The sequence below is a fragment of the Planococcus citri genome, chromosome 1 (genome assembly GCF_950023065.1).
Source record: "Planococcus citri chromosome 1, ihPlaCitr1.1, whole genome shotgun sequence".
NCBI classification, from domain to species: domain Eukaryota; kingdom Metazoa; phylum Arthropoda; class Insecta; order Hemiptera; family Pseudococcidae; genus Planococcus; species Planococcus citri.
The window spans coordinates 27,244,033-27,271,605 of NC_088677.1; the positions used below are offsets into that span (position 1 = coordinate 27,244,033).

The window sequence follows — 27,573 nt, forward strand, 5'->3', positions numbered from 1 at the left end:
TCTTATTCACAACTTTGGGAACCCCTGGAGCCCAAAAAAATTGTCATTTTGGGTTAACTGACCACGGATTCGTATTTGGGACATTTATTACAACATTTTAAGAGTGGTTGAGTCGATAACTGTCCGGGCCCAAAAAACCGGCCTTATCGGGACTCCTGCTTTTGTAAAAATTTCTCATTCAACCTATGAATAAGACAAAACTGCCCCCTTAAATCAAAAAAAAAAAAAAAAATAAAATAGAAAAAATTGAAGCACTTCAATGTTTACTTTTCTCTATTCTGAAAAAATCTAAATATCAACACAAGGGCCTTTATCCTAAAACCAGTTCCATATATATATAACAAAATATAGAAATATGAATCAGTACTCTCTAAATTTGAAACAGTCAAATTTCACTGCTTAGCAGTCACGACATTTTGCCTTTTTGAAAGCAGTGGTTTTTTACTGCAAAACAGTAGAAAATCTACTGAATTGGTCAGTCAAAATGATTTTTTACTGACTAATTCAGTAGATTTTCACTGTTTTGCAGTAAAAAACCACTGCTTTTAAAAAGGCAAAATGTCGTGACTGCTAAGCAGTGAAATTTGACTGCTTTAAATTTAGAGAGTAGGTAATGTGAATTTGAGAAACTATAAAACAAAATATAGGAATATGAATGTGTAGGTAATGTGAATTTGAGAATTGGGTTATCAGATGCATTAAAAAAATTATCTGATATCCGCAAAAAATCTTTGGCAAAGAATTCTAACCCCCCGCCCTCCCTCCAAGGAAAGTTATTACAATTATGAAAATAGAGGTTGGAAATGAAAAATTATTTTCAATAAAATTAATAATAATAGTATCAAAATTTATTGACCGATATAAATAGAGTAAATCCCCGCCATTCAATACATTACTGCATAATTTAAGTATGAATGTACATTTTGAAAATGTGGTTCAGTTAAAAAACAATTGTAAAAATGATGCATTAAGTAACTGTCAATGGAGATAAGATATTTTAGAGATGAAAAATTATTGAAAAAAATAATGATAATTAAAGTAACAAAATTTAATGATATACAGATAGAGTAAATCCCCGCCATTCAAAATATTACTCAATGATTTGAGTATGAATCAAGATTTTGAAAATGAAGTTTGAAGAAAATGAAATATTTTATATAATTTGACTGAGAAATGTATATGATTGAAAATGGTAATGCTTTAAGAAATTTGCAGTAATATTCTCTTGGCAAAAAAAAGGGCGGACAAAACCACAAATTTCTTAAATTATAATTCATAATGAAAGGGAAGCAATTTATTATGATGAGTAAAAAAAATTTAGAAAAAGGTTTTGTCCGCCCTTTTTTTTGCCAAGAGAATATTACTGCAAATTTCTTAAAGCATTACCATTTTCAATCATATACATTTCTCAGTCAAATTATATAAAATATTTCATTTTCTTCAAACTTCATTTTCAAAATCTTGATTCATACTCAAATCATTGAGTAATATTTTGAATGGCGGGGATTTACTCTATCTGTATATCATTAAATTTTGTTACTTTAATTATCATTATTTTTTTCAATAATTTTTCATCTCTAAAATATCTTATCTCCATTGACAGTTACTTAATGCATCATTTTTACAATTGTTTTTTAACTGAACCACATTTTCAAAATGTACATTCATACTTAAATTATGCAGTAATGTATTGAATGGCGGGGATTTACTCTATTTATATCAATAAATTTTGATACTATTATTATTAATTTTATTGAAAATAATTTTTCATTTCCAACCTCTATTTTCATAATTGTAATAACTTTCCTTGGAGGGAGGGCGGGGGGTTAGAATTCTTTGCCAAAGATTTTTTGCGGATAGTAATTTACAAAATTTACACAAGCCCCGAAAAAGCCCTGAAAAGCCCTGATCACAGTTTGGGTTTCGGGGCTCACGTTCGGGGCTTGGTTTTCAGAGGAAAAGATTTAGGACTTTGGGCTAGGGCTTTGTAGGTTACAATTTTTAAGGTTTTGGGGCTTGGACATTCGGGCTTCAAGGAAATAATCGAGGCTTTTTCGGGTTTTGGGTCCTGGTCCTGTGCCGGGCCTCATCCCTGGATTATGGTTTCTGATTGGTCGAATGCATGAAAACATTTTCCAGTTCTAGTAGCTTTTTAATTGCCCTCTCCCCCACTGCATCACTTTTTTCAAACGGATTTTTTGATAGCTCGAAAATTTTCGAATCACCTTATAAGCCTAATAACGTAATATTTGAATGCTGGCTTCTGATTGGCCAAGCCAAAACATGTATGAACGACTTGGTTTTTTTTTCGCAAGTTTTTCAACTTTCTCTATATTTTCTTTTGCGATTTTTCATTTCATTTTTATTCATGCTCTACTACTGAAGAACTAGCTTCTGATTGGTTCATTTTCATCAATAAATTCAAATGCTCTCATCTGATTGGTCGAACAGGTAATTGCTTTTTTAACGTTTTCAGTTCTCCAGCTTTGAAGTAGCATTTTGTCAAACTTTTTTTTTTCGTTTTGATAAAAATTCATCAACCTTTCAAAAATGACTGGAAAAATTCAAAATTCAAAGATTTGAATCAACATAGTATTTCATTTCCAAAAGTTGCATTTGAGATCGGAAGTACCAAAATGTACGATTCAAATATCGGTCTTTGATTGGTCAAAAGAACCAAGACTGTTCATTTCCATCCAAACAACCGGTTAAATTATCCAAATTGAACTAGGTACTTGAAATCTGTCATCTTTTTGCGCATTCTAAATGTGGAACGTGGGTAACATATTTCCAACATGAAAAAAACAATAATCCCATTTTTTGACAATTGAGAAGGGTTTTCTTTGGCAATCGCGTCATCTAATTGAAATATTGCATTATTTTACGAAGTTTCGCTCGAATTCTTTAGCTTCTTAAAATATGATTTCACTCTTTGACCAATCAGAAGCCAGAAAGTATCTCAGGAGGAGAATATCGATACCCACTCAATAATAAATACAAAATATTTCCGCCTTTCAACTAAGCGGGAAAACTAATGTTGAAAAAGTTTGCATCAAAACTCATGAAGAAACTTGAATGTTGGAAAACGATTTATTTTTGACCAATTAGAAGCAAGTGAACGAAAAATGTAGAAAAAATTAGCATAGAAGTCCATTTCGATTATATTTTGTAAAAATGTCAACTTCAGTGCATGTGGACATTGGACAATGCATGCAATTCCAATGTATTACGTGATTCTCAAATTCAACGTTCTAATTGGTTGAAAACTGAAATAGGTTTTTCAACCTCAAAATAAGTGAAAAAACTGCTCCTCCAAATTTCCAAAATAATTCTCTCTCATTGGCCCACGTAATGAAAACTTATTTTTCATGTTTTCTCAGGCTTTTTATGAAATTTCCAAACATTTTCGTTTGCAAATGCTTCAATTTTAGAGATATCATTTGTTTGGAAGCTGAAAAAATATGATTTAATTAATGCCTCGAATTTTAGATGATTCATAAATTATGTATCGGGACAAAAAGTCGAATCATTTAGATCAATTGTACGGAAACGGATGGCCTTCCGAGTTCCGATATCATTTTTATCACGTCATCATAATGAAACAGATAATTAATTGCTGTAGAAAGATACCTATGTATGGTGAAAAATTTAATAGAAGAAACTAGATGCCACTTCCTGGCAAATATTTCAGCCACTCAACATCTATTAAGAACTGATAGCGATGTAATTTGGTCGAGTTATCTTATTCTGTAATATCCTGTCGTTATCCTGATCCAAATTGAATAGACGTTCAAATTCCTATTGTGAAGAATAAAAATAATCAACGAAATTATGAAACTTTTGAAGTAACGAATTCAGTTGCAAGAATAGTTTTGCTGGAAAGTTCGACTTTCTCTGTAATGGAGAATCGAACTGAAAGCAGAAAGAAAAAATATACTAATTCAATTTCTATTCCTTATCTTTTCCCTCCTGCTCCTCTTTTCTCCCTCTCATAATTAAGTTAATTCGATCTTTCCCTACCTCAATCACTATAAGGGGCCTGAAAAAAATAACAGCTGCAATAGGACGTAGAAAGTAGATCATTACTCCCATATCGCAGAAAAAAAACTAACAAACAAAACCCATTAAAAGACTCTTTTTTTTTTACTAATTTGTCAACATCTTGCAGAAAAAAAAACCGACCGTAATGATTTATCCAAAAATAGACAAACGCGTGTACTAATCAAAGGAAACTAAAAGCATATTTCTTTCGAATGCTCATTAAGATTTTACATTGCGGAAACACAAACGCATAAGGGTGCTTCCGGGCACACTACCGTTTAATTTCCATCTCGACTAGACGGTGTATCGCATCTGCATCAACCTCTAATTCTTGCAGCATCATAACCGAACCAAATCTCGATCCCAGAAGGGAAAAAAATCGTGGTAAAAATCTTTCTTCCTCTTTCTCTAGAGTTCACCATCCACCAAATCGACCTGTCGACTGTCGACCGAGTACTCTGTCATATAACTCACACCTGTACACCCTACACCCAACACCCAAAACAAACAACAAAATGTGACATTCTCCTTGCACAGGAAATGGATGAGATGCGTACACTAGTACACGATATATGTAGTATTATAGGTACGTAAAACAGGAACTCGCTCGGCCAGATGTTAAAATATTGGAGCTTGGAGCAAATTTTTCAAATACTGGCGTACGCTAGCGACTGAATCCACACGCCTATTAATGATTTAAAGGCGTTTTGTTTTGGGTTCTTGGTGTAACCGATGAGTCGTGTACGGATATTTTGTATTTGTAGACTCTCGGTATGGTCGTCACGATTACCTTTTTAAAAATTAACGTATTCACGTATAGTATAACTTATAAATATTCCTTCGTCAATTCACTATAGATGAATTAAAAAACTACATAGATGCTTAAGTAGTTCACACTTGAGCTACGATGCTAATTGATGCGTAAAAAAGGCCAGTTTCCTTTTCATCGAGAATGGAAGGGTGGTGTAATGGCGTCAGATGCTCGCTTATGTTTAAAATAAAAACTGCAGGTATCAAATCCTCTGATTGGATGAAGAAAAAAAATTATCGTTTGTTTTTTACTTGGGTTTATTTTAATTTTATACTTACTTTTTTTTTCTCTATTCAAAATGAAGCTTATTGCGGTCGATAGAAATCTTCGAAGAATGCAAGATGATCACAAATTGAACGGTCGTAATCCAAATTTTGGTTTCACGACTATTCTAATTATGATATAAATAAAATCAAGCTAATATTTTCTCATCGATTAAATGAACCAGGTAGTGTTTGTCCTTTGGCTCGTATTTAAAATAATCGAGAGCAAAAAAAAAAAGAAGAGGTATCTTGAGAACAGAGAACATTCACTTGTTGCAGTAGAATGTGGCGTGTTTTTTTCATTATTCTTTTGGTGCTGATTGAACCGAATTCCTAAACTAGTTTCAAACGTTATACAAATAACTTTACATAACAGTCGCTAATTTCTATTCCTTTCATGTTTTAAAAACCTCGACCGACGTTCCATTGATTCGAATTTTTCGGCAAATCCTTGAAAATCTCACGCAAAGAACCAATTGTACGGCCACTCTCGGAGCTGCAGAGATGGGCGATACTGTAGAGCAGCATGATAATAGGTAAAGGGCCGCGGATTTTTTTCTTCGTTTTCTTACCTAACGAGGAATAAAGCGGCCATATTAAGAACCACCTCAACGTTGTAGTTGTTTAGGTAAAGGTATCCCCCGACCCTGTCTTTCAATCAAGCTCATTTCCCACAATTGGTAACGACGACTAACGAGGAACGACCGACGACTTGTATACTCTTGGAAGTCAGCTGCTCCGTATATGAGATACCTGTAAAGAAAGGATCCTCACTCCTCGTCCTCGGCTGATCATGATGGAAACTTTTCATTTTTAAAGCAGACCTTAGCCTTATAGCTATGTGTGTATGCATTTGTTGTGGTATAGGTAGAGATGTGACGTATAGAAAAACGATATCACGAATTCGCCTTTTTTAAATCGTCGCTCGTCGCGGTGTAACCTGCGCCTGTGGTATTGCCTATTGGTAGTAGCTGGGCGACTGGATCCCCGTCGTTTAGACGCATTCAACTGCTCGACGCGAGAAATTCCAACACAATAACTCGACAGATAACTAGTTCTTATGCTGCTTCAACCGCGTCCATAGGTATACATATAGGTACATTTATAATGAAAACTATGTGTATTCCAGCATAGGTAGAGGTACGTATGTGTACTCGAACGCACGCACATGCACATATCGAATATAAAGCCAAAGGTATGTCTGTGTGTAGTGTGTACTGTGTACTTATGTAGAACCTGTACACAAACTCCAGAGCTATCGATACGTGTATGATTTTTCTAACGAAGTGTTAAAGGTGTATCTTCATAGCATAGGTACTTAACAGCCTTATCATCGGTGTTCAAACACGTCTTCTGTTTCACCGTTGGCCCGAAAGGGTTGTTTTATTTTTAAACAAATTGTTTCTAGTTTAGATTTTTTCATTTTCGATTATACGAGATAGATAATACATACTAGAAGTGGGCGATACTTGTGAAGGTGTTACTCACTAATAAGTGCTCATAAAGGTTGTTCTATATCACTATCGATATCGAATGTGTACTTTCGTGCTGGAATGTGGGAATAGAATAGGGATTTTTCGAAACACTGATGCCCTATGTGGACGATTTTATGTAAATTTTAAATGCGGACCTTACATAGATTATGTCAATTTGCTCATTAATCCTTCTGATTTTGGTATATAGCACTGATGAAAAAAAAGCGATTTACTCGTACTGTGCTATTAGAGTACCATAATTTATCAGATTTTCATACCCGAGAAGAAATCAAATTTAAGTCCATTTTTCACATCATTGAAAAGAGGTTTCCAAGAGCTTGCCAATGATGTAAAAATCTCAAAATCGAAAAAAAGTGGTAGTGGACTTCCGTCCTTGTTGCTTTGGAGTGGTACAGAAATTGTCCTCTTCGTTCCAAATTCAAGAATTTTGAATTACCGAAAAAACTTGAATAAGAATAAGCAAGCTTTAAAGCATAGAAATAATTGGCCACATTGATCTGTTATCTGATTGGTGAGAATGAATACAGAACAAAACAACGTTAGTTAATAGTTATGTATCTTACATAAGTATGGGAATATTACATTTTATCTGCCTGCATGGATTTATGTTCACAAAATGATTTATCAATGTTTTTGGGGCAATAACATTTCAGCTTTTTCTAAAATATTTTTTCAGCGCTGGAAAGTTAAGAAATTATTACTAACTGATGTTTACCAGCAGAAATGTTGAATTGAACTTGTGCTCAAATACTCGATTCTCATTGGCTAGAACAAAGTAATATTTTTAATATCGAATGCTGGCTTTTGATTGGTTGAAATAGCAAAACTGTCTTGTTCGTGCTGGTTTTCTCCTGTTATCATTTTTAAGTTAAGTAGACTAACGAAAAGATTTTCTTGCTTTGACCAATAAAAAAGGAGTATTTTAAACTGCCAAAAAGCCGAAGAAAACATTATGAAAAAATTTCAAAAAGTTGCCTGTAAATTTAAAACAATATCTTTCATCGATTGTTGAAGTTTTTTTTTTAAAGAAGAGGAATAATTGAGCACAGTGATCTGTTTTCTGATTGGTGGAAACGAATACAGGACAAAACAACGTTAGTTGTATATCTTACAGATGGGAATATCACGTTTTATCTACCTGCATAAATTGAATATACTCACAAAATGATTTCTCCACGTTTTTGGATTTTGGGGCAAAAACATTTCAGCTTTTGATAAAATATTTTTTCAACGCTGGAAAGTTTAGCTTCAAGATCGAAATTAATACTAATATTTACGAGCAGAAATGTTAAACTGAACTAGTGCTCAAGTACTCGATTCTCATTGGCTAGAAGAAAGTAATATTTTTCAATATCGAATGGTCAAAATAGCAAAATTGTCTTGTTTTTGCTGGTTTTCTCCTGTTTTTATATTTAATAAAAGAACTAAGCAAGCTTTAAAGCATAGAAATACTTGGGCACAGCGGTCTGTTTTCTGATTGGTCGAAATGAATACAGAACAAAACAACGTTAGTTGAATATCTTACAGATTGGAATATCACGTTTTATCTGCCTGCATAAATTGAAAATGTTCACAAAATGATTTCTCAACGTTTTTGGGGCAAAATAATTTCAGCTTTTGCTAAAATATTTTTTCAACGCTGGAAAGTTTAGCTGAATACTCGATTCTCATTGGCTAGAAGAAAGTAATATTTTTCAATATCGAATGCTGGGTTTTGATTGGTCGAAATAGCAAAACTGCCTTGTTTTAGCTGATTTTCTCTTGTTTTTATTTTTAAGCTAAGTTGACGTACGAAAAATTTCCCTTGCATTGACCAATAAAAAAAGAAGTATTTTGAAAAACGGTCAAAAAACCGAAGAAAACATTATTCAATTTCTTTACGAATAAATGAATAATGATTTGAAAATGAAATGAATCTTTCATCAAGTATTAGAAGGGGTTTTTTGATGAAAAAATTTCAAAAAGTTGCCTGTAAATTTAAAATTTGCGAATGAAAAAGTTGCTGTTCGATTGACCAATCAGAGGATAGTTTTTGGAAATTGATCAAAAACTTGAATAATGATACGTATTATACGTTTCTTGAACGAGTTATTCTTTGAAATCGACCTGTTACAAAATCTTTCATCAAGTGTTGAAGTTTTTTTTCTTAAAAAAAAAAAAAAAAAAAAATGAAAACGTCGAAAAAGAAAAAGTTGCAAGCAAAGTTTAAATTCGTAAACGGGGTATTATTTTGAAAGTAGTCAAACAACCCGAAAGCTTGATTTGAATTTCCTTTTTCGAGCTGTCACAAAACCTTTCAAGCACATATCTATTGAAGGGGTTTCTTGAAAGAAAATACTGGAAAAGTTACTTGTACAGTCAAGTTCAACTGATAAAAGACAATGTTGACTCATTACCAGGGATTGTTAATTTGATGAACACTTTGATACGTATTTTTGGTTTTCTAAATGAGTAATAATTTGAAAATAAAAGCTTGATTCGATTGTTCAAGTTTTTTTAAATTTTTCATCGAAGCGTTGAAGGATTATTTTTCGAAAGGGAAATGTTGTAAAAGTCGCTATTCGATTGGCCAATCAGAAACTGGGCATTCAGAAAAACTAACAAATATCCCGATGAAGTATATTTTTGTCATTCAAACGAGATAATGATTTTAAAATTGAGACTTCGTTTGATTTTCAAGCTTTTACAGAATCCTTTATTGGAGTCTTGATGAGTTTTTCTTGAAGAAAATCCGAAAAATCGCAAAATTGAGCGGAGAGTAACGCTTTTTAAAAATATTCTATTCGATTGACCAATCAGAAGGGAGTATTTTGAAAAACCCCAACGCAGCATAACCGAACATCTCGACTAATTCTTTCATGAGGAATTTTTTTATCGGACTGGAAGGAATGCGTAGATCTCTGTTTCTATTGGTTAATTCAACTAGATAATAGAACAACGTTATTTGTATGACATTTTTACTGTACAGTTATCTTGATTTTTTTTGAGATTGGCTTGTGTTTGAAATTCATCATGTTCGAAGTTCAAATTCAAAAAACAATAAATTACCATATTATTGTAATATTCAAGTCAAATAGTATGGTATTAGTAGATGATATTTTTACAATAATTTTGGTCATTTTTTGTATCACCTTGAGCGTCAAATGTGCCTTTTTCTTCTTTCTGAAAAGCTTTCAAGAACATTGCTGCTAAACTTTAAATGTATATTGAAATACTCGTTTCTGACTGGCCAACCGGGTACAGCTTCAAAGTTAATTTCATCTCTTATGATTTTAGAAACAAAATATACATTGCGTTGGGAATCTTCTTTAGTTTCTTGTCTCTCTCATAACAGCTATTGTTTCAATGAACTGTTAAGTCGCCTGATACGTCGAGTTAATTACTTTTGAGAATTCCGTCATTTCGAAACTATTCGAGTATTTCCTACGTATTATACTGTCTTTTTACCATGAATTAATTAACATTATGCTAACGCAATTCAGTGTAATTTGACCGGGAAAATACACTCGACCGCGATTGTTTAGATAAATCATCAAAATGAATAATCTTCGTGGTAAGATTTCTCCAACGACGATGACGATTTGTCACAAATTCTACAATACGTAGTAATCGTCTAAACGCGATATCCGTAATCGACGACAAAAAGTAATCTAAAACTACCTTACTCGTGTAATCGTTCGTAATGAAAACCTGATTCTGATTCGTCTACATACCTGCATTGTGATGGTGATACAGAGTAGAGTATTCAAATAGGTAACCAATGAAAGCTGCTGAAGATTACGAATACAGCAGCAGCGTGCGTCGACCTAGTATCAAAATCATGTTCATTTCATTTTTACGAACGTAGACTACATTTACGATGGTCATAATGACCCCCCTGGTAGAATTATGTGATTCGTATAGTAGATGTAGAACAAAGGCCCGACGGGGTTTGCAGACTGTTTTCGATGAAATTCCATTTATTCGACAATTTTTTCATTTCGCATTTCGCCCGAATGAAAGCTTAATTATTCCAGAAGAAGAGTTCGACTCGCTAATTTCGAAAAAAATACAACGAACGTACGCTATCGTCATTTACAGGCTATTTATTATTATTAATCTCGGCCACGGGAAACCCATCTACCGATGTTTTGCATCACTTCGCGCTGCATTGATGCAGGCTCATTTTCAAATGCCATTTACATTAATCTTCGCATGCGAAGTATGTCAACGCCATTTTAATTTTTCTTCTTTTTTGTTGTAAAATTAAAAACAAAGCGACAGTATCACGTGTAATGTAAAAAAAAAAAATGCGCTAGTAGGAGTGACATGATCCGTGAAATATTAATAACAAAACGTTCGTAGGTACATCAAAATGGAGAACGGAACTAGCGTAGAATTACATAGTTTAGTATATTTTTTTGTCCGGCTTCGCTTCTGTCTGTTGTGTGAGAAGAGGATGTATTCTGGATAGAAACATGTTCGACAGTTTAGCTCTTTAACACCTTGTATATGTTTCTGAAACTCATTCTGTATGAGAGCTCAATAGAATAGATATACAGTTTGAAGTACACGAATGTATGTACCTTGTGGTAGCGAAAATACTAAATATTATATAAGGTTACTAACGTACCTATAAAAAGTGAACGGAATAAGGAAAATTTAAACATCATTTTTTCATCATCAGAATTCAAAAATGTGTGTTGAAATTTTAATCTTCTTTCTGCACTTCTCTAGATACAGACAGGAGTTTGAACTGAAAGGTTGCTTTGTTTTAATTATCCAACACAGCGAAAGTAATGAAAAAAATGACCGTTACAGCTACAACTGAAAAGAAGTTACCAGGAAGTTTTTATAGTTTTCCCTGTTTCAACCAATCAGAAACAAGTATTTGAATTTTGAAGAGATCGTTGTTAATACTTATTAATTATTCTAATTTCTACATGAATGAAGAATGATGATTCAAAAATATGAGGGTGAACTTCAGTCCGGATATTTGAGCTTTCGCGAATGAAAGTTTTTGCAAAAGATGTTGAAAAAGCTGCTTGTGAAACACATCAACTTCAGTGAAAGCATTTCTGTTCAATTGGCCAATCAGGAAGCGAGTATTTGAAATTGAAAGTTGGCGATTCAAGTACACCATAATATTCCACTAAAGCTTTTAAACAAGTAATTACATGAAAGCTGAAATAAAAACTAGAATGTTGGGTAGTTTTTCCGAAACATCTCGGGTGAAAAAATTGCGAATAAAGGAAAAATTAACGCGTTCGAAAAAGCTTTCATTCGATTGACGAATCAGAAGCGAGCATTATGAAAAACCGTTTAGAATTGAAAATATGAGATAATTGACAAGTCGTTGACATGATTTTGAAATGAAAACTTTATTATTATTTACATTCTTGGCTTTATGGAAATTCTATTATCGAGCACTGAAGGCTTTTTACAACTTTTCTGAGGAAAATATTGAAAATGAAGCAACTGCTGCTAAAAATCGTTCTTGTTTATGCAATGAAGGTACATACATATTTATTTGATTGACCAATCAGAAGGGAGTATTTCGGAAATTACTTGAACAATCCAGATTTGAAAATGAAACCTTGATTGCAAAACCGAATTTTCAGCTGCCCAAGTTCATTTTTCGATTTTTGGCAATTAATTCAAAATTGACTGTTTTCGGCGATTTATGCTTTTTTTTAAAAAGTACGTACTTGATCAATAAAAATGGTCAAAATAAGTCCCAAAACTAATATTAATTACCGAAATCCAAATTTCACCATTTCCAGCCATTCTGGAGCCTCCAGCGCGATTTTTCAATTTCTCCAGAATTTTGAATTTGCTCCAGAAGGCGTGAATATGAAGTTGGGCAGCTAAAAATCGAGTTGTATAGTATACTCGACCTGTTTAACGAGTTTATCCACATTTGAGCCGATTTTGAGAGTGACACCTCAAGAGTGGTTTTTTGACCAGCTTTTTTCAAAATTAAAAAATCCAAAAAATCAAAAGTTTCCTGTTTGTGTGGAAATTTTTGGCATTCGCGGGAATCGCTGCATTTTGTCCGTAACTAACCCCCCCCCCCATCAAAATTTCACAATTTCCAGCCATCCTGGAGCCTCCAGCGCGATTTTCAATTTCTCCAGAATTTTGAATTTGCTCCAGAAGGCGTGAATATAAAAATTTCCACACAAACGAGAAACTTTTGATTTTTTGGATTTTTTAATTCTGAAAAAAGCTGGTCAAAAAGTCACTTTTGAGGTGTCACTCCCAAAATCGGCTCAAATGTGGATAAACTCGTTAAACAGGTCGAGTGTAATATACAACTCGATTTTTAGCTGCCCAACTTCATATTCACGCCTTCTGGAGCAAATTCATAACTCTGGAGAAATTGAAAAATCGCGCTGGAGGCTCCAGAATGGCTGGAAATGGCGAAATTTGGATTTGGGTAATTGATATTAGTTTTGGGACTTATTCTGACCATTTTTATTGATCAAGTACGTGCTTTTTAAAAAAAGCATAAATCGCCAAAAACAGTCATTTTGGAATTTTCAAAAATTCGCCAAAAATCGAAAAATGAACTTGAGCAGCTGAAAATTTGGTTTTGGGGGTTTTAGACTATGCTCTTTCCAAAAACCGCGGCCCTGTTCAAATCGGAGTTAGACACCTCAAGAGGTTCCCTTGTATAAGAAAGTTCCTAACTTCCTAGTAAAGTTGAAATTTGCCAACAAGGAAGTTTTTATTCGATTGACCAATCAGAAGAGGTTATTTAGATGAGGGTTCACACATCTGAAAAAGACAATTTCGGATATACTTGTGCATTTTTACTTGATTGTATGAGCTTTTCGAAAATCTTTTGTATAGTGTCGAAGAGTATTTGCGAAGAACGTTTGAAAAATTTCAAGTGAATTTGAAATACATTTTTTTTATGTCATAAAAGCGTATAGTTTTCATTTGATTAACCAATCAAAAGCGAGCATTAATAAAAACCGTTAAAAATTGAAATGAGATCTTTCATTACATTCTTGGGCTTTTGAAAAATCTATTATCGAGTGCTGAAGGGTTTTTACGAAAGAAAATATCGAAAATGGAGCAATTGCGGCTGAAATTCGTTATTTTTTTATGCAATGAAAGTATTCATTCGATTGACCAATCAGAAGAGAGTATTTCGGAAATATGTCCATTGTCCTTTGACTTTCCAAATTAGATGAATGAGAAAAGATCTGAAAATGAAACCTTGATTTGCATTTTTGATTTTGAATTTTCAGACGCTGAGAATACGTTGAGCTGAATCTCAAGGTTACACTAAAATACTCGCTTCTGATTGGCCAGTTTCAGTTCTCCATTATTTTAGACACTAAAAACATACCAAACAAACCTTGCACCGAAACTTGATTTGTAATATTGAAATACACTTACTTGAAGCTCTTTAGAAATACTCGCTTCTGATTCGGTTTTCCATTATTTATTTAACCGCCAAAAACACACCAAACCATCTTTGCAATAGAACTTTGACGAGTTATTAAAATACTCGCTCCTGATTGGTCGATTTTCAGTTTTCCTTGGTTTCAGATGCAAAATTCCACAAACATGCTGCATTCAATGAGTTATAAAAATACTCGCTCCTGACTGGTCAATTTTCAGTTTTCAATCATATTATTTTCATGCATCAAAACCCAAAAATACGGTGCACGGTAACTTGAATGTGCAATTGATATCCTTGCTTGTGATTGGCCAACTTCGATTTGTATCATTTTAAATGCCAAAAACATACCAAACCAACCTTGCACTGAAACTTTGATGTGTTATTGAAATACTCGCTTCCGATTGGCCAATTTCAGTTTTCCATCATTTTAGACGCCAAAAACATACCAAACAAACCTTGCACCAAAACTTTGATGAGTTATAAAAATACTCTCTCCTGATTGGACAATTTTCAGTGTTTTACTGCTTCAGACTCGAAATTCTAAAAAAATGCTGCATTCGATGCGCTGTTAAAATACTTGTTTCTGATTGGCCAATTTTCAGTATTTTGCATTTCAGACGCCAAAGAATACGTTGTACTAAAACTTCAACGTGCTATTAAAATACTCGCTCTTGATTGGTCAATTTTTAGTACTTATTCCATTAATTCAGGTAATCAAAAATACGTTGCATTGAAGCTTTCAAAAAAATACTCGCTTCATCTGATTAGCCGACTACTCAAATACACACTTCTAATTGCCCAAAAGCCCAAACAGTAAAAACTTTCTGTAAAGAAGATTTTCTGATTCTTCCTTAACCCTTTGGAGGTTCTCTAGGTTTTCGGGTTAGAAAATTGAAGTGCCTTAATGAGTGTGATAGGGTACCTCGCCCAATTGGCCAAACCACAAAAAAGTCGAGCTTTTGATGAAAAGTTTTATAGGAAAATGAAAGTTTCCAAAAAACACAAATGTGACATTTCCTAAAAAAAAATTGAATGTATGCAGAATTTTTTTTGAAAAAATGAACCAAAAACATGTGTCAAAAACATTGAACAAAAGCACTCTTTCAAAAAATGAAATAAAAATTGAATTGGAAAAAAATAAAAAAACAAGGTTGAAAAAAAGTCATCTGGCAGTTCACAAATTCAGCGAGAATCAAATCTTGTTGGCAAAAATGCCTTTGTTTAAAGCATGAAGAGAAGAAAAATCTATGTCGCTAAGAGAGGATTTTTTATCAAGTCATAAAATCTTTTAGGAAATTGAGCCGAAATATGGGACAAAATTTAGCGAAATTGCGAGCTTTCTCGCAGGAGGTAACTAATTATAAAAACATTTTCGCCTTTATTCACGAGATGTAGCATAGAATTTTCTTTCATTTTGGGAAAAAATGAGTATTTTATCACTTATTGGAGTATAGGAATATGAAGATGAAGATGAAGAGAAATGGTAAAAATACTAAATAAAAATCCAAATTCATCTACGAGTTCAGTCTTTCATTTCGTTTACGCTGTGGATTTGTGTTTTTGTTCACTATTTCTCTTCATCTTCATCTTCATATTCCTATACTCCAATAAGTGATAAAATACTCATTTTTTCCCAAAATGAAAGAAAATTCTATGCTACATCTCGTGAATAAAGGCGAAAATGTTTTTATAATTAGTTACCTCCTGCGAGAAAGCTCGCAATTTCGCTAAATTTTGTCCCATATTTCGGCTCAATTTCCTAAAAGATTTTATGACTTGATAAAAAATCCTCTCTTAGCGACATAGATTTTTCTTCTCTTCATGCTTTAAACAAAGGCATTTTTGCCAACAAGATTTGATTCTCGCTGAATTTGTGAACTGCCAGATGACTTTTTTTCAACCTTGTTTTTTTATTTTTTTCCAATTCAATTTTTATTTCATTTTTTGAAAGAGTGCTTTTGTTCAATGTTTTTGACACATGTTTTTGGTTCATTTTTTCAAAAAAAATTCTGCATACATTCAATTTTTTTTTAGGAAATGTCACATTTGTGTTTTTTGGAAACTTTCATTTTCCTATAAAACTTTTCATCAAAAGCTCGACTTTTTTGTGGTTTGGCCAATTGGGCGAGGTACCCTATCACACTCATTAAGGCACTTCAATTTTCTAACCCGAAAACCTAGAGAACCTCCAAAGGGTTAATATGCTCTATAACTACTAAATTTTTTCATTCTTTGGGATTTTTTCTCAAATCTTCTCCGATCAAACGTGAAGCTTCAAATTTTAAATGATCGCTTATTTACTTACGGGAATCGAAAATACGCCATACTCGATTCTGATTGGTTCAATGAAATAGGTTTCAGTTTTTCCTTTTTTCACCGAAAAAAAACTTTGCCACAAACCTGTCATAAATAATAGGACTTATGGTTACTCGTATAGTTTTATACGTCCAACTAATGTTGACAAAGAAAAACTCAAATTTCAATGCTCGTTTCTTGTTGATTAGAAGGATCAAAAGTTGTTTAAAGATTTTTTCTAATAGGTTTTTATACAATATAATATCATCATTTTTGGTCCAATGTTTCTTCGAACGAGCTCGTAGCATTATTGTAAAATACTACAATGCTTTTATTCAACTCGTGAAACATTATCCATTCATCATTCAAAGCTCTTTTTCTAGTTCTGCCATCTTTATCAGTTGAAAATATACCAAACTTACCCCTACGGACTTGGGACTTGCCCCTAAGCAGTCATTCGGTTAATTTTACACGTTTTTCGTTTCCCCAGAAGAAAGATAAAACAAAACAGTACGGATTTGGACGGAAATGTCACGTCGTTGTCGAATATGCAATGCACCCGCGTAGTAATTAATAATCGGGTGTTCGGTGACTAAAATACACCAACCAACCAACCAACAACAACGCATTGTAAACTGAAAATAAAAATATAACAACGACGACAAAAAAACCAGTACCGTGCACTCCGTAATACTTTCGTTGTTATTAATTGCAAGCCATCTTAATTAGCTCGGGGATTAATTAATTTTCGCCGATTCATTCACCATCGCCGATTACATAACGAGAGGAGGATATCTTGATAGTAGGTAAAAATCATTGGAGCGTTCAACGTACCTACCTATACTACTACAACCTGCGAATAAAAATAATCTGATTTTTTTGTCTCCGCATTAGTACGATGAGGTTTATAGTATGAAGATTCATCGCGTTTACGACGCTAGAGTAATAAAATGGCATGAAAAAAAAAACAGCGGATTGAAAAATTTTACAAAACGAGAGAGTATTACGGTTGGAAATGGACGATGGACGGACTCGGTGGAAGTTAATTAGCGCTATTTGCGAAGGAGTCGACCTGCAGTATACGCAGAAGAACCAGCATTAATTGGAAGAATTAAAAAAGAAGTAGTTTAAGAAGAAGATGATGAAAAAAAAAAATGCTATCGCATCGTAAACCGAATATAGTCAGAGGGAAAAAAACTACGATTACAAAAACGACATAATATTATGTCGATGCCGGGTTTACTAAGAGAAACAAACTGGTTTTAATGATTCAAATTTTTAGCCGGTTAAATTCCTTAGGCATTACGCGTTATTACCATTGCGAGAGGAGAATCACAACGGCGACGATTAAACTTGATTTTTTTTAAAAGTTAAATAGTATTACATGTATTATTTTGTTCGCGATACTTCTTAGTAGACTTGTCCTCGGATAGAATTAACAATGAAGTGTAGGTACATTATACTTTCATACTTGCTACCTACTACTGTGCTGCTGGTGGTATTGAGAGAAAAACTCTTGTAGGTATTTTGTAATACAACCTCGTGTATCGATGAAAGTATACATAAATGCACACGTTGTTCACGTTGTATTCGTAGGTAGGTACTTTTTTGAACGATAAGGTCAATCAGGGTAATCAGTTAATCACATGCAAATGTTGTTATTCATTTTAAAAACAACTATTACGTATAATGCAACATTTTAGCGAAAAAATCGACGAATATTACGGAAATAGCAAAGTAGAAAACTAGCAACAAGTGGTAGGTGTAGCGATTTCAGTAATAAAACAAAGAATGTAACACGTGTTTATAAAAATGATGAGAAAAGTAAAACTCAAAATTACCCAATTGAAACCATTGATTAATAAAGAGATTCTATTAAAGCTCTAAAGTTCGAATTAAGCTTTGATTTTCTAAATTCGATTTCAAATCAATCATTTATTAGCAGCCAAAATATGCAACAGCTTATTTAAAATTATCAACGGCTAATTGAAATCGGTCATTGAACGATACTTCTTTGTAGACAATTTATTTTAGTCCAGCTTTACCTGCAATAATTTCAATACTTTCTAAAAGGAAACTGCCCTTTCAAGTGTCAACACTTGATAAAAGAACCAGTCGAAGCTAAAAAATCCAAAATAATGAAGTTTTCACTTTCAAATTCATTACTCGTCCTCATTCGAATCGATATTTTTTTGAAACGTTTTCCAGTGATTGGCTAATTGAACCGAAAAAATTTTTTTCGACTGTTCATTTCAGCTTCAACTGCAAATTTTTCATTATCATTATGAGGGCCATATCACAGAACACAACTTATGCTTGACTCAACTATGAGATTTTCTCAAGTCATATGTAAAATTTGCTATCATAGAACAAAAGTAAACAAAAGTTAGGTTGAGAATTTTCTTTTACTGGTATCATAAAAAAAAAGTATGATTTTGCCAACGGCGAAATCCTTGCTTCTGATTGGTGAATTGAATAGAAACTTTTTCCAATGCGCTACTTTTCAGCTTTACTTGTGCAACATTTTCTACGGCAAAAGCCTTCTGACCAGGGACGTAGCGAAGTGGTTTTGCTGGGGGGGGGGGGGGGCAAAAATCCCATGAATCCCAACTAATTTGACTGAAAATTTCCAACTTATTCGACTGAAAATTCCCAAGTTGGGTGAAAAAAGAGGGTACCTATTTAAGTTACAAGTGGCGACATTTTCTAGCCAAAAAATTGAAGCTTTGTCGACTATAATCAAAATTATTCTAAAGTGCTGAACACTGTGGTGTGTGGTATCAACAAATTTTGAAAAGCTAGTGGTTCTGTTCAGACAGAAATGAAAAATTTGCATTTTTTTATATATGCATTGAATATCGTGAGTATTATGGAATTTTTCTGTTTACTTTTCACATTCTTGAAATTTTTTAAAAGCGAGGGCAAATTTTTTGGAAAATTAATGATTTAAAAAGTAGAATAACATCAATTTTAATGAAAGAATTCGGTTTTTCTGATCTCAAAATTTTTCAAATTCAATCATAGATTTTTTAAAAAATTGTAACCCCGCAGAAGAGAACCAAGTTGGCCGAAGCGGAGCGAGAGCAAAAGCTTTGAAAAGTTTGTAGTTCGCAAAATAGAACAACATCGATTTTAATGTAAGAATTCAGTTTTTCCGATCTCAACCTTCTTTTAAATTTTATTAATGGTTTCGTGAAATTTTTAGTGTGAAAAAAAGAACCAAATTGGCCCGAGTGAAGTGAGGGCAAAAGTTTTGGAAAATATGTGACTAGAAATCGAAAAGTAGAACATCAATTTTAATAAAAGAATTCCGTTTTTCTGGTCTCAATATTTTTCCAATTCAATCATAAGTTTCTTGAAATTATAACTCAGTAGAAGAGGATCAAATTGACCCGAGCAAAGCGAGGGTATAAGCTTCGGAAAATTTGTAATTTGAAAATGTAGGTAAAAATTCGGTTTTTCTGACCTCAACTTTATAAAAATTTTATCAATAGTTCCTTGAAATTTTCAAGTGAAAAAAAAAACAATAAATCGGCCCAAGCGAAGCGAGGGCAATATTTTTCAAAATTTGTAATTTCAAGAAGCAAAACAGCAGTAATTTTGATATGAAAAGTTACAACAGTTCAGCCCCAGCAAAGCGAGGGTAAAAGTTTTTGAAAAAAATATGAATTTTAGTTGGGAAAATCATAGATTCAGAAATAGATTTGACCTCAAAAGTTGGGAAAGTTGTTACTTTTATGATTGTAAAAAATGTTAGTTTTTGAAAACTCTGAAACTAAAATATTGTCGGAATTTTTGTATTTTCCCAATTTTCTTGAATTTCTCACAATTTCCCAACTTTCGCGCAACACTGGGGGGGCAGGCTGTCCCCCTAACACCCCCCCTTCGCTTCGTCCCTGCTTCTGACCCTCGTTAAAAGATACTAAGGCTCAAAAAAATTCAAATTTCAAAATTAGTTTTTCATTTTCAAAATATCATCACTAGTTTTGATGCTGAAAACACATTTGATTTTGACTATTGACGGTTTTTTAAAATACTGCTTTCTGATTGGCCAATCAAATAAAAACTTTCTCGTTGGCGAATTCCAACTTTACTACCAACTGTCTCAGTCAAAAATGCAATAATGGTATAATTTTCAGATATTTTCTCGTTTATAAGTCTCGGAATTTTGCTTGTGAAACAATTGAAAACTGAAAATTGGCCAATTAGAAGCGAGTATTTTTATAACTCTCATTGAATGCAGCATGTTTTTGGAATTTTGCGTCTGAAACCGTGGAAAGCTGAAAATCGACCAATCAGGAGCGAGTATTTTTAATAACTTATCAAAGTTCTGGTGCAAAGATGGTTTGGTGTGTTTTTGGCGTATAAAATTCTGGAAAACTGAGTCAGAAGCGAGTATAGCAATGACACATTAAAGTTTCGGTGCAAGGTTGGTTTGGTGTGTTTTTTGGTGTCTAAAATAATGGAAAACTGACATTGGCCAATCAGAAGCGAGTATTTTAGTAACGGAATGGAATATTGAAAAATGAAAATTATTTCAAAGACCAATAGGAAATGATAATTTGTGAACACTGACCAAGTAACAAATTATACAATGCAACATTTTTCCTTCGAAAGCCAGGAAATGATCTTTAAATTATGCTTTATCAGCCAACCAGAAGCGAGTAGGTATTCAGAACACATCGAAAAACTTGTATTTTTTTGAAATAAGAAAGCGAAAGCAAAAACAGCAGAATCTCAGTTCATTTTATTTTATTTTCCATAGTCTGATCAGAAGTGCAAACGATGCTGAAAATTTGAATTCAAATAGGCGTGAAATACTTAGGTGATCCAAAGTTTTCTTTTGAGCAAGTTTTGTTTCTGTAGCCAATCAGGACCGAGTACATATTTTAATATCATTCAAAGTTTCAGTTTAATTGCAATGTATTTTTGTCACCCGATAACATTCTGGTGACTGGTTGCTGAGTTGTTGAACTTTCAATTCTCGTGTTTCTGAATTGGCTAAATATTGATTCCATCCCATCTAAAAACCATCTTCGACCACCTTTGCTGTCAATCGTTATTAAATACTAAAAGATGTTTATTTTCGTTCGGTAACGCCAAAATCAAAATAAACTTCTATCTACAAGGACGAGGAAGTGAGGAAAATAAACAGAGAAGCGAAAGTGTAAAAATTACGTTTGGCCATTTTCCAAATTCTACAAAATGAGCCTTTACAGAGTGAAAAAAAGAAAACAGATCTCGATCTTAAAGCTTCATTCGGATCGTATTAGTCGTTAGGGTATCTACAGCTAGGGTAAGTGTGTGTCTATTTAAACATCCATGTTTAGTCGACGTCTTGTTTATCACCAGAAGCTCGTTATAGAATCGAACATTATGCACGATAATGCTATAAAATGAAATGATTTTTCGAGAATAAGCTTGGGGTGATGTGGTGCCTATTTTGGTTTCTAAAACATACATGTTGAAATAGGGACAGCGGCGTTGGAAGGGTGAAATCTAAATACCCAAGTACTAATGTTATTACTCGATGGAACAAGTTTATGTACTTTAATTTTTTGGAACAGAATGCAACGTTTGACGTACACTATTTATAATTGCAATAAAATCTATCGTGTTTAAATTACACGCGTTATTATATCAACGAACGAATTAAATGGTCTAAATAGCACGTTGAATGATTTTATTCACGGTATGATAATTTTTTCTGCGTATGTTTGTTTGTTTTCTGCAGGTAATCCAAAACCGATGTTTAAATGGTTGAAAGACGATCACGAAGTCAGCGATTTCATTTCGGAATGTTTTTATAAAATTCAACCGGTTCGTCGAGAGGATGCTGGCTTTTATCAAGTGATAGCGAAAAATAAAGCTGGTTCGATGTTATCGCAAAAAATCAACGTTACCATTGCTTGTAAGCAAAACACATACTTACCTACCTAAATGACAATTATTATATTTCATATGATAATCATCGCATTTACCTATTCGATCACTTAACTTGGAATTTCTTATTCTATTTGCTATAAAGATATGGGAAGATTTTCGGATTCGGTACCGGATGAAATAACCGTAGAGTATGGAGACGCAGCTGTTATAAATCTACCTCCCATTGATAGCTTTCCGAAACCGGCAATCGCGTGGGAAACAGACGACCATTCAATGATTTTCGGCGATCAATATGTCACCGATTTACCGGGCAAAATGATCATTGTATCGGTATCTAAAGAACACGAAAAGTCGTACAGGTATTATTAATGATTATGATATTATGAGCTAGTAGAAAGAATTACCGTATTGAAGTTTGAAACCGGATATATTATTCGTGTTGTTTTGTTTATACAGAGCACGAGCTGCAAATACACAAATCGGCAAAGAAGCCTATTCACCTTATGTTAGATTAGTAGTCAGCGATTCTAATCCGTTCAAAGAAGTTGACTCCAAGTTCATCGTTAGCCCTGAAAATGTAGAAGTTGTCGAAGGAAAGGGCAATATTGAATTGCATTGTGTTACCAATATCAGAAAGTAAGTCGTACGTCCGAAAATATCTACGTGTAATGATATAATTATCGTATCTGATTCAAAAGATGGTTCAATAAAGTTTCCATCTTATCTACCTGACATTTTGTAACGTCGAATCATTAATTAAGTAGTTATTCTCTATAATTAAAGACCTGCCTATTAATTTATTCAAATCTACATTACCTACGCGTATATTTTGTTACTAAAAATACTCGTAATTCTACGTTACAGTTATCAATTTGTGGATAAAATGTGGTTGAAAGATGGTATACCGTTGGAAAATTGGGGATTTAGAACGAATTATGATCGATGGAAAAGAACTCTGTCTGTGGTAAATGCCAGCACCGATCATGCTGGAAATTATACGTGTGAAATTAAATACAAAAGGATACATATGGCAGCCAGTGCTATTGTCTCGGTTCTAAGTAAGATTCATTTTATTGATTAGGATTGGAAATTCGTACCTACTTCTTAGACGATGACAATTTATTATTTTATTTTTCCATTTTCCAGCTCCACCGAGTATTACGAATGTCGTTCCTCGAGAAACTTTAGAAGATTATAATTCGATCGTTAAATTACCTTGTAACGCTATTGGCAAGCCTTTTCCTAATATTACCTGGTATAAAAATGCGGTAGAAGTCAGCAAATTATCCCAACCGATGAGGTAACGTGATCTTGATTTTTGTTTCGCCTACGTAGAATTGCATTTTCATTGGGAATTGAATTTCTAACATGTGAACGAATGTTGATCAATTTACTAGGTATTACGTGGAAGATGGAAGTACTCTAGTAATAAAGAATTTAAGGGTTGAAGATACGGGATTATTTCAGTGCGTTGCCTCCAACGATGCTGGAATGGATTCCATTGTTTATTGGCTCAAAGTCAGAAGTGAGTAAAATGATCAAGTTTAGCTTCGAAGGAAATATTCCACGATTTAATACGTCAATTTTTTTTTCCTTCAAAGGTTCAACTCCGGTAATGGAACTTGCACCAAAAAACACCACTGTATTTGACGGTAGCGATATTATATTGAATTGTCGCGTCGCCGGAGCACCTATTCCTAACATCACGTGGTATTATTACGGTGAGTAACTAAAAACCAGAACGAAATTTGGGATCATACTGGAAGATTTTTTACATTTTGAATTTCATCGATGTAGATTCACAACCAATACCGCAAAGTAATCGATTCCAGTATTTAGAAGAAGGCGATTTATTGATCACTGGAGCACGTGTTGGTGATAGCGGAAAATATACTTGTGTTAGAGCCAATGAAGCTGGTAAAGTCGAAGCTAGCGCCTATTTAGCTGTGCGAAGTAAGTTCATGTCTGTTTTTATTATCTTTTACCGAGTTGAAATAATTCAAGAGATGAATGTGATTGATAATGGTCGACTTTTTTCCCGTCGCAGTGAAAACGCAAATATCTCAGCCACCCTCAGATACCAAAGTTTTACTCGGACAAGACGCAGTACTGCAATGCAAAGTCTCCGGCGATCCTAACGTTCCTTATCAAATCGACTGGTTTCATAATAACAGAGTAATCGGGTACGAAAATCCTCGCGTTAATATTAGCAACGATGGTACTCTCACGATAAAAGCAGCCAGACCTACCGATGTCGGAGACTACAAATGTTTGCTGTTGTCGAGCGGAGGGAACGATACACGCGTAGCGAAATTGAACGTTATTGAGTTACCATATAGTCCTACGTCCATCAGAGCAGAACGAATTGATCACAGGACAGTGAATTTAAGCTGGGCTCATGCATTCGATGGCAATAGTCCTATACTAAAGTACATTGTGCAGAAACGAGAAGTTCCTGATATAGGTATGATTTTTTCGAGAATATGCAAATATTCCACTGACCGAGTAATCTCACGATGAATTTGTTTTTGTTTTGAATTTAGGTCCAATCGTAGATCCTTTGTTGAACTGGGTTACCGAGCTTAGCAATGTATCAGCTCACGTGAACTCGATATTGTTGACGAATTTGAAAGCTGCGAGCTCTTATCAGTTTCGAGTAAGCGCGATAAATGGTGTTGGCGAAGGATCCGCCTCAGATGCTAGTAATATTGTTCAGTTACCTCAAGAACGTAAGTACCTACGTTAATGATTTAGTCTCGGTGTGTTTTTCCAAAAATGGTGGAAATTAATTGCGAATATGATGATTTAGCTCCTTCTGGACCTCCGACAAATTTCGCCGGATCTGCTAGATCGTCTTCGGAGATCATCACGCAATGGCAGCCTCCTGCTGAAGATGTGCGCAATGGACGAATATTAGGATACGTTATACGATACAAATTGTACGGATATGATTCTACTCCGTGGACTTATAAGAATATTTCTACCGAAGTAAGTGGTGACGATTGGATTGTCTTAACTTTTTGTTTATTTTTCTATGTATTGTTTTTTTTTTTCAAAAATGTACCTAATTTAAGTTGGAAAATCTAAAATTAAATGTTTCTTTTTTATTATGAAGGGTCAAAGAAATTACCTGATCGAACAGTTGATCACGTGGAAAGAATATGTTTTGCAAATCGCCGCCTTCAATGAAAAAGGAATAGGAGTTTTTAGCGAAGAAGTCAAAGTGAAAACTAAGGAAGGAGGTAAATTCAATCAATTTTGATAATATTTTCAACGATCTGAACCAGTGATTAATTTCTTTTTGATATTATTTCTCCAGTTCCTGAAATGAGACCGGAAAATGTAAACGTGAAACCTATAAATTCAACGGCGGCTTATATAAAATGGGATCCATTACATCCTCAACATATCAACGGAGTTAATCAAGGATATAAAATACAAGCGTGGAAAGGTAACTTGAACATTCATTCATGCAAAAATATCGATATTTTCGAAAAAATAATAATATCGAGTATTTGTTTATATAGGCGAAACAATGCATCGAGAAATAACAGTACCGCCTAATTTAATTGATTCATTCGCTCCTCTAACTGCTGTAATGAATGGTTTAGAAAAATACACCGAGTATAATGTAACAGTATTATGTTTCACCGACCTCGGCGGAGGTCCTTCTAGTCAACCGGTTTTGATTCGAACTCACGAAGATGGTATATTGTATTTTGTGCTTTCGTCGTGCCTCGTATACTTTTACCACGTCGAGTACTTACAATAAGGGTGCTTGTGCGTATGTTTCAGTTCCGGACGAAATAAGCGATCTTCAATTTCAAGGTATATCCGATCGATCGGTAATTGTGGTTTGGAATCCGCCGAAACACCCGAACGGTATTCTGAAAGGGTATTCGATTTCGTATTCTATTCGAGATAAACCGAATACCGTCAAGAGTGAGAACTTAACCGAGCTTACTACTCAAATAAGGATTAATGATTTGATGGTAAGATTATCGTATATTTCAGAGTGAACGTAAGTACTCTTCACTTGAAACCAGGAACTGATGATTATTTCTAATGTTACAGCCGTCCACTCATTATAAATTCGAAGTATACGCTTGGACTCAAGTTGGCCCCGGTCCTACGAGGGTTGCAGTGATACAATCAGGCGTTGAACCGGTACTTCCTCATCCACCGACTAAGCTAGCTGTTACGAATATCGAAGCGTTTTCCGTCGTGTTACAATTTACTCCCGGCTTCGATGGCAATTCTTCTATTATTAAATGGATCGTAGAGGTGCGTACTATTGTTGGAGAGATTTTCAATTTCATCTCGAGTTATTGTGATGTGTTTTCGAAATGATCAATTTTTCTGATCTTGGCTTTTTTGTTCTGTAGGCTCAAACACGCCGAAACGTGTCGTGGTTTCCGATTTACGAAGAATCGAATCCGGAAGCTACCACTTTAACGGTGAATAATCTGATACCCTTTACTACGTATAAGTTACGTTTGATAGCGATGAACGTGGTGGGATTATCGGATCCGTCCGATGCTACCAAAGAGTTTCAAACGATACAAGCGCCTCCGGCTCATCCGCCTTGGAATGTCACCGTTCGAGCGATGTCCGCTACTCAGTTACGTGTTCGATGGACGGTAAGTGTCGCTTGTGGTTATGAGTTTATTTGCAGAATTGAATAAAATATGATTAATGTGATTGATCACCCGAGTAAATATATAAAACTTGAATTCATTCGTGATTTTTTCTTTGTTTAGCCTTTGCAACAAACTGAATGGTTTGGCAACGCGCGTGGATATAATGTTACCGTTAGAGAATTGCGTTCCGGAAGTGGTTCATTCAAGGATTCGATACCTTATTCCGTTACAATCGACGATCCAACTAGTAACTCGTTCATTTTAGAGAACTTGGAAGAGTATACGGATTATGAAATCGTGATGATCGCTTTTAACGATGTGGGTTTTTCTCAGCCTAGTCCATCTGCTATTGAAAGAACCAAAGAATCTGGTATGTGGTATATTGGTATATATGATCAAAGTGTTTCCATGAAAATATTACGACGATGATTATTATTTTTTTTTTTTTTTACTTTTTTATAGTGCCATCTTCGGGACCGATTAATGTTATGGCAAATGCTACTTCTTCTACCACTATCGTAGTACGTTGGGGCGATGTACCGCCTGAGACGAGAAATGGACAGATTGAAGGATTCAAGGTGAGCAAAATATATTCAGTGGAGTGGTAGAATTCAAAAAAATTGATGTGGAAGCTGTAAAATGGCCCAAAAACTAGTCATTGTTGATGTTTGGGATTTGAATGAAAAAATCATCATATTAGTTCACTTCACTCTGGAAAATTTGTATTTTATAAAAAAGTTTGAAA

General features: G+C 34.1%; 1 protein-coding gene across 1 annotated transcript in view; it reads left to right on the plus strand.

Moving 5' to 3' along the window:
- sdk (sidekick cell adhesion molecule) overlaps positions 1-27,573 on the plus strand; it is a 45,894-nt gene that overhangs the window by 12,850 nt on the left and 5,471 nt on the right. The window contains exons 3-21 of the mRNA XM_065343415.1: positions 22,037-22,213; positions 22,331-22,547; positions 22,645-22,824; positions 23,053-23,246; positions 23,335-23,488; positions 23,586-23,713; positions 23,790-23,909; positions 23,986-24,141; positions 24,236-24,652; positions 24,732-24,917; positions 24,998-25,176; positions 25,304-25,430; positions 25,508-25,639; positions 25,716-25,895; positions 25,984-26,180; positions 26,263-26,472; positions 26,574-26,828; positions 26,949-27,198; positions 27,291-27,406. Of these exons, the coding sequence (XP_065199487.1) occupies positions 22,037-22,213; positions 22,331-22,547; positions 22,645-22,824; positions 23,053-23,246; positions 23,335-23,488; positions 23,586-23,713; positions 23,790-23,909; positions 23,986-24,141; positions 24,236-24,652; positions 24,732-24,917; positions 24,998-25,176; positions 25,304-25,430; positions 25,508-25,639; positions 25,716-25,895; positions 25,984-26,180; positions 26,263-26,472; positions 26,574-26,828; positions 26,949-27,198; positions 27,291-27,406 (3,575 nt within the window). The remainder of the gene's footprint in view (positions 1-22,036; positions 22,214-22,330; positions 22,548-22,644; positions 22,825-23,052; positions 23,247-23,334; positions 23,489-23,585; positions 23,714-23,789; positions 23,910-23,985; positions 24,142-24,235; positions 24,653-24,731; positions 24,918-24,997; positions 25,177-25,303; positions 25,431-25,507; positions 25,640-25,715; positions 25,896-25,983; positions 26,181-26,262; positions 26,473-26,573; positions 26,829-26,948; positions 27,199-27,290; positions 27,407-27,573) is intronic.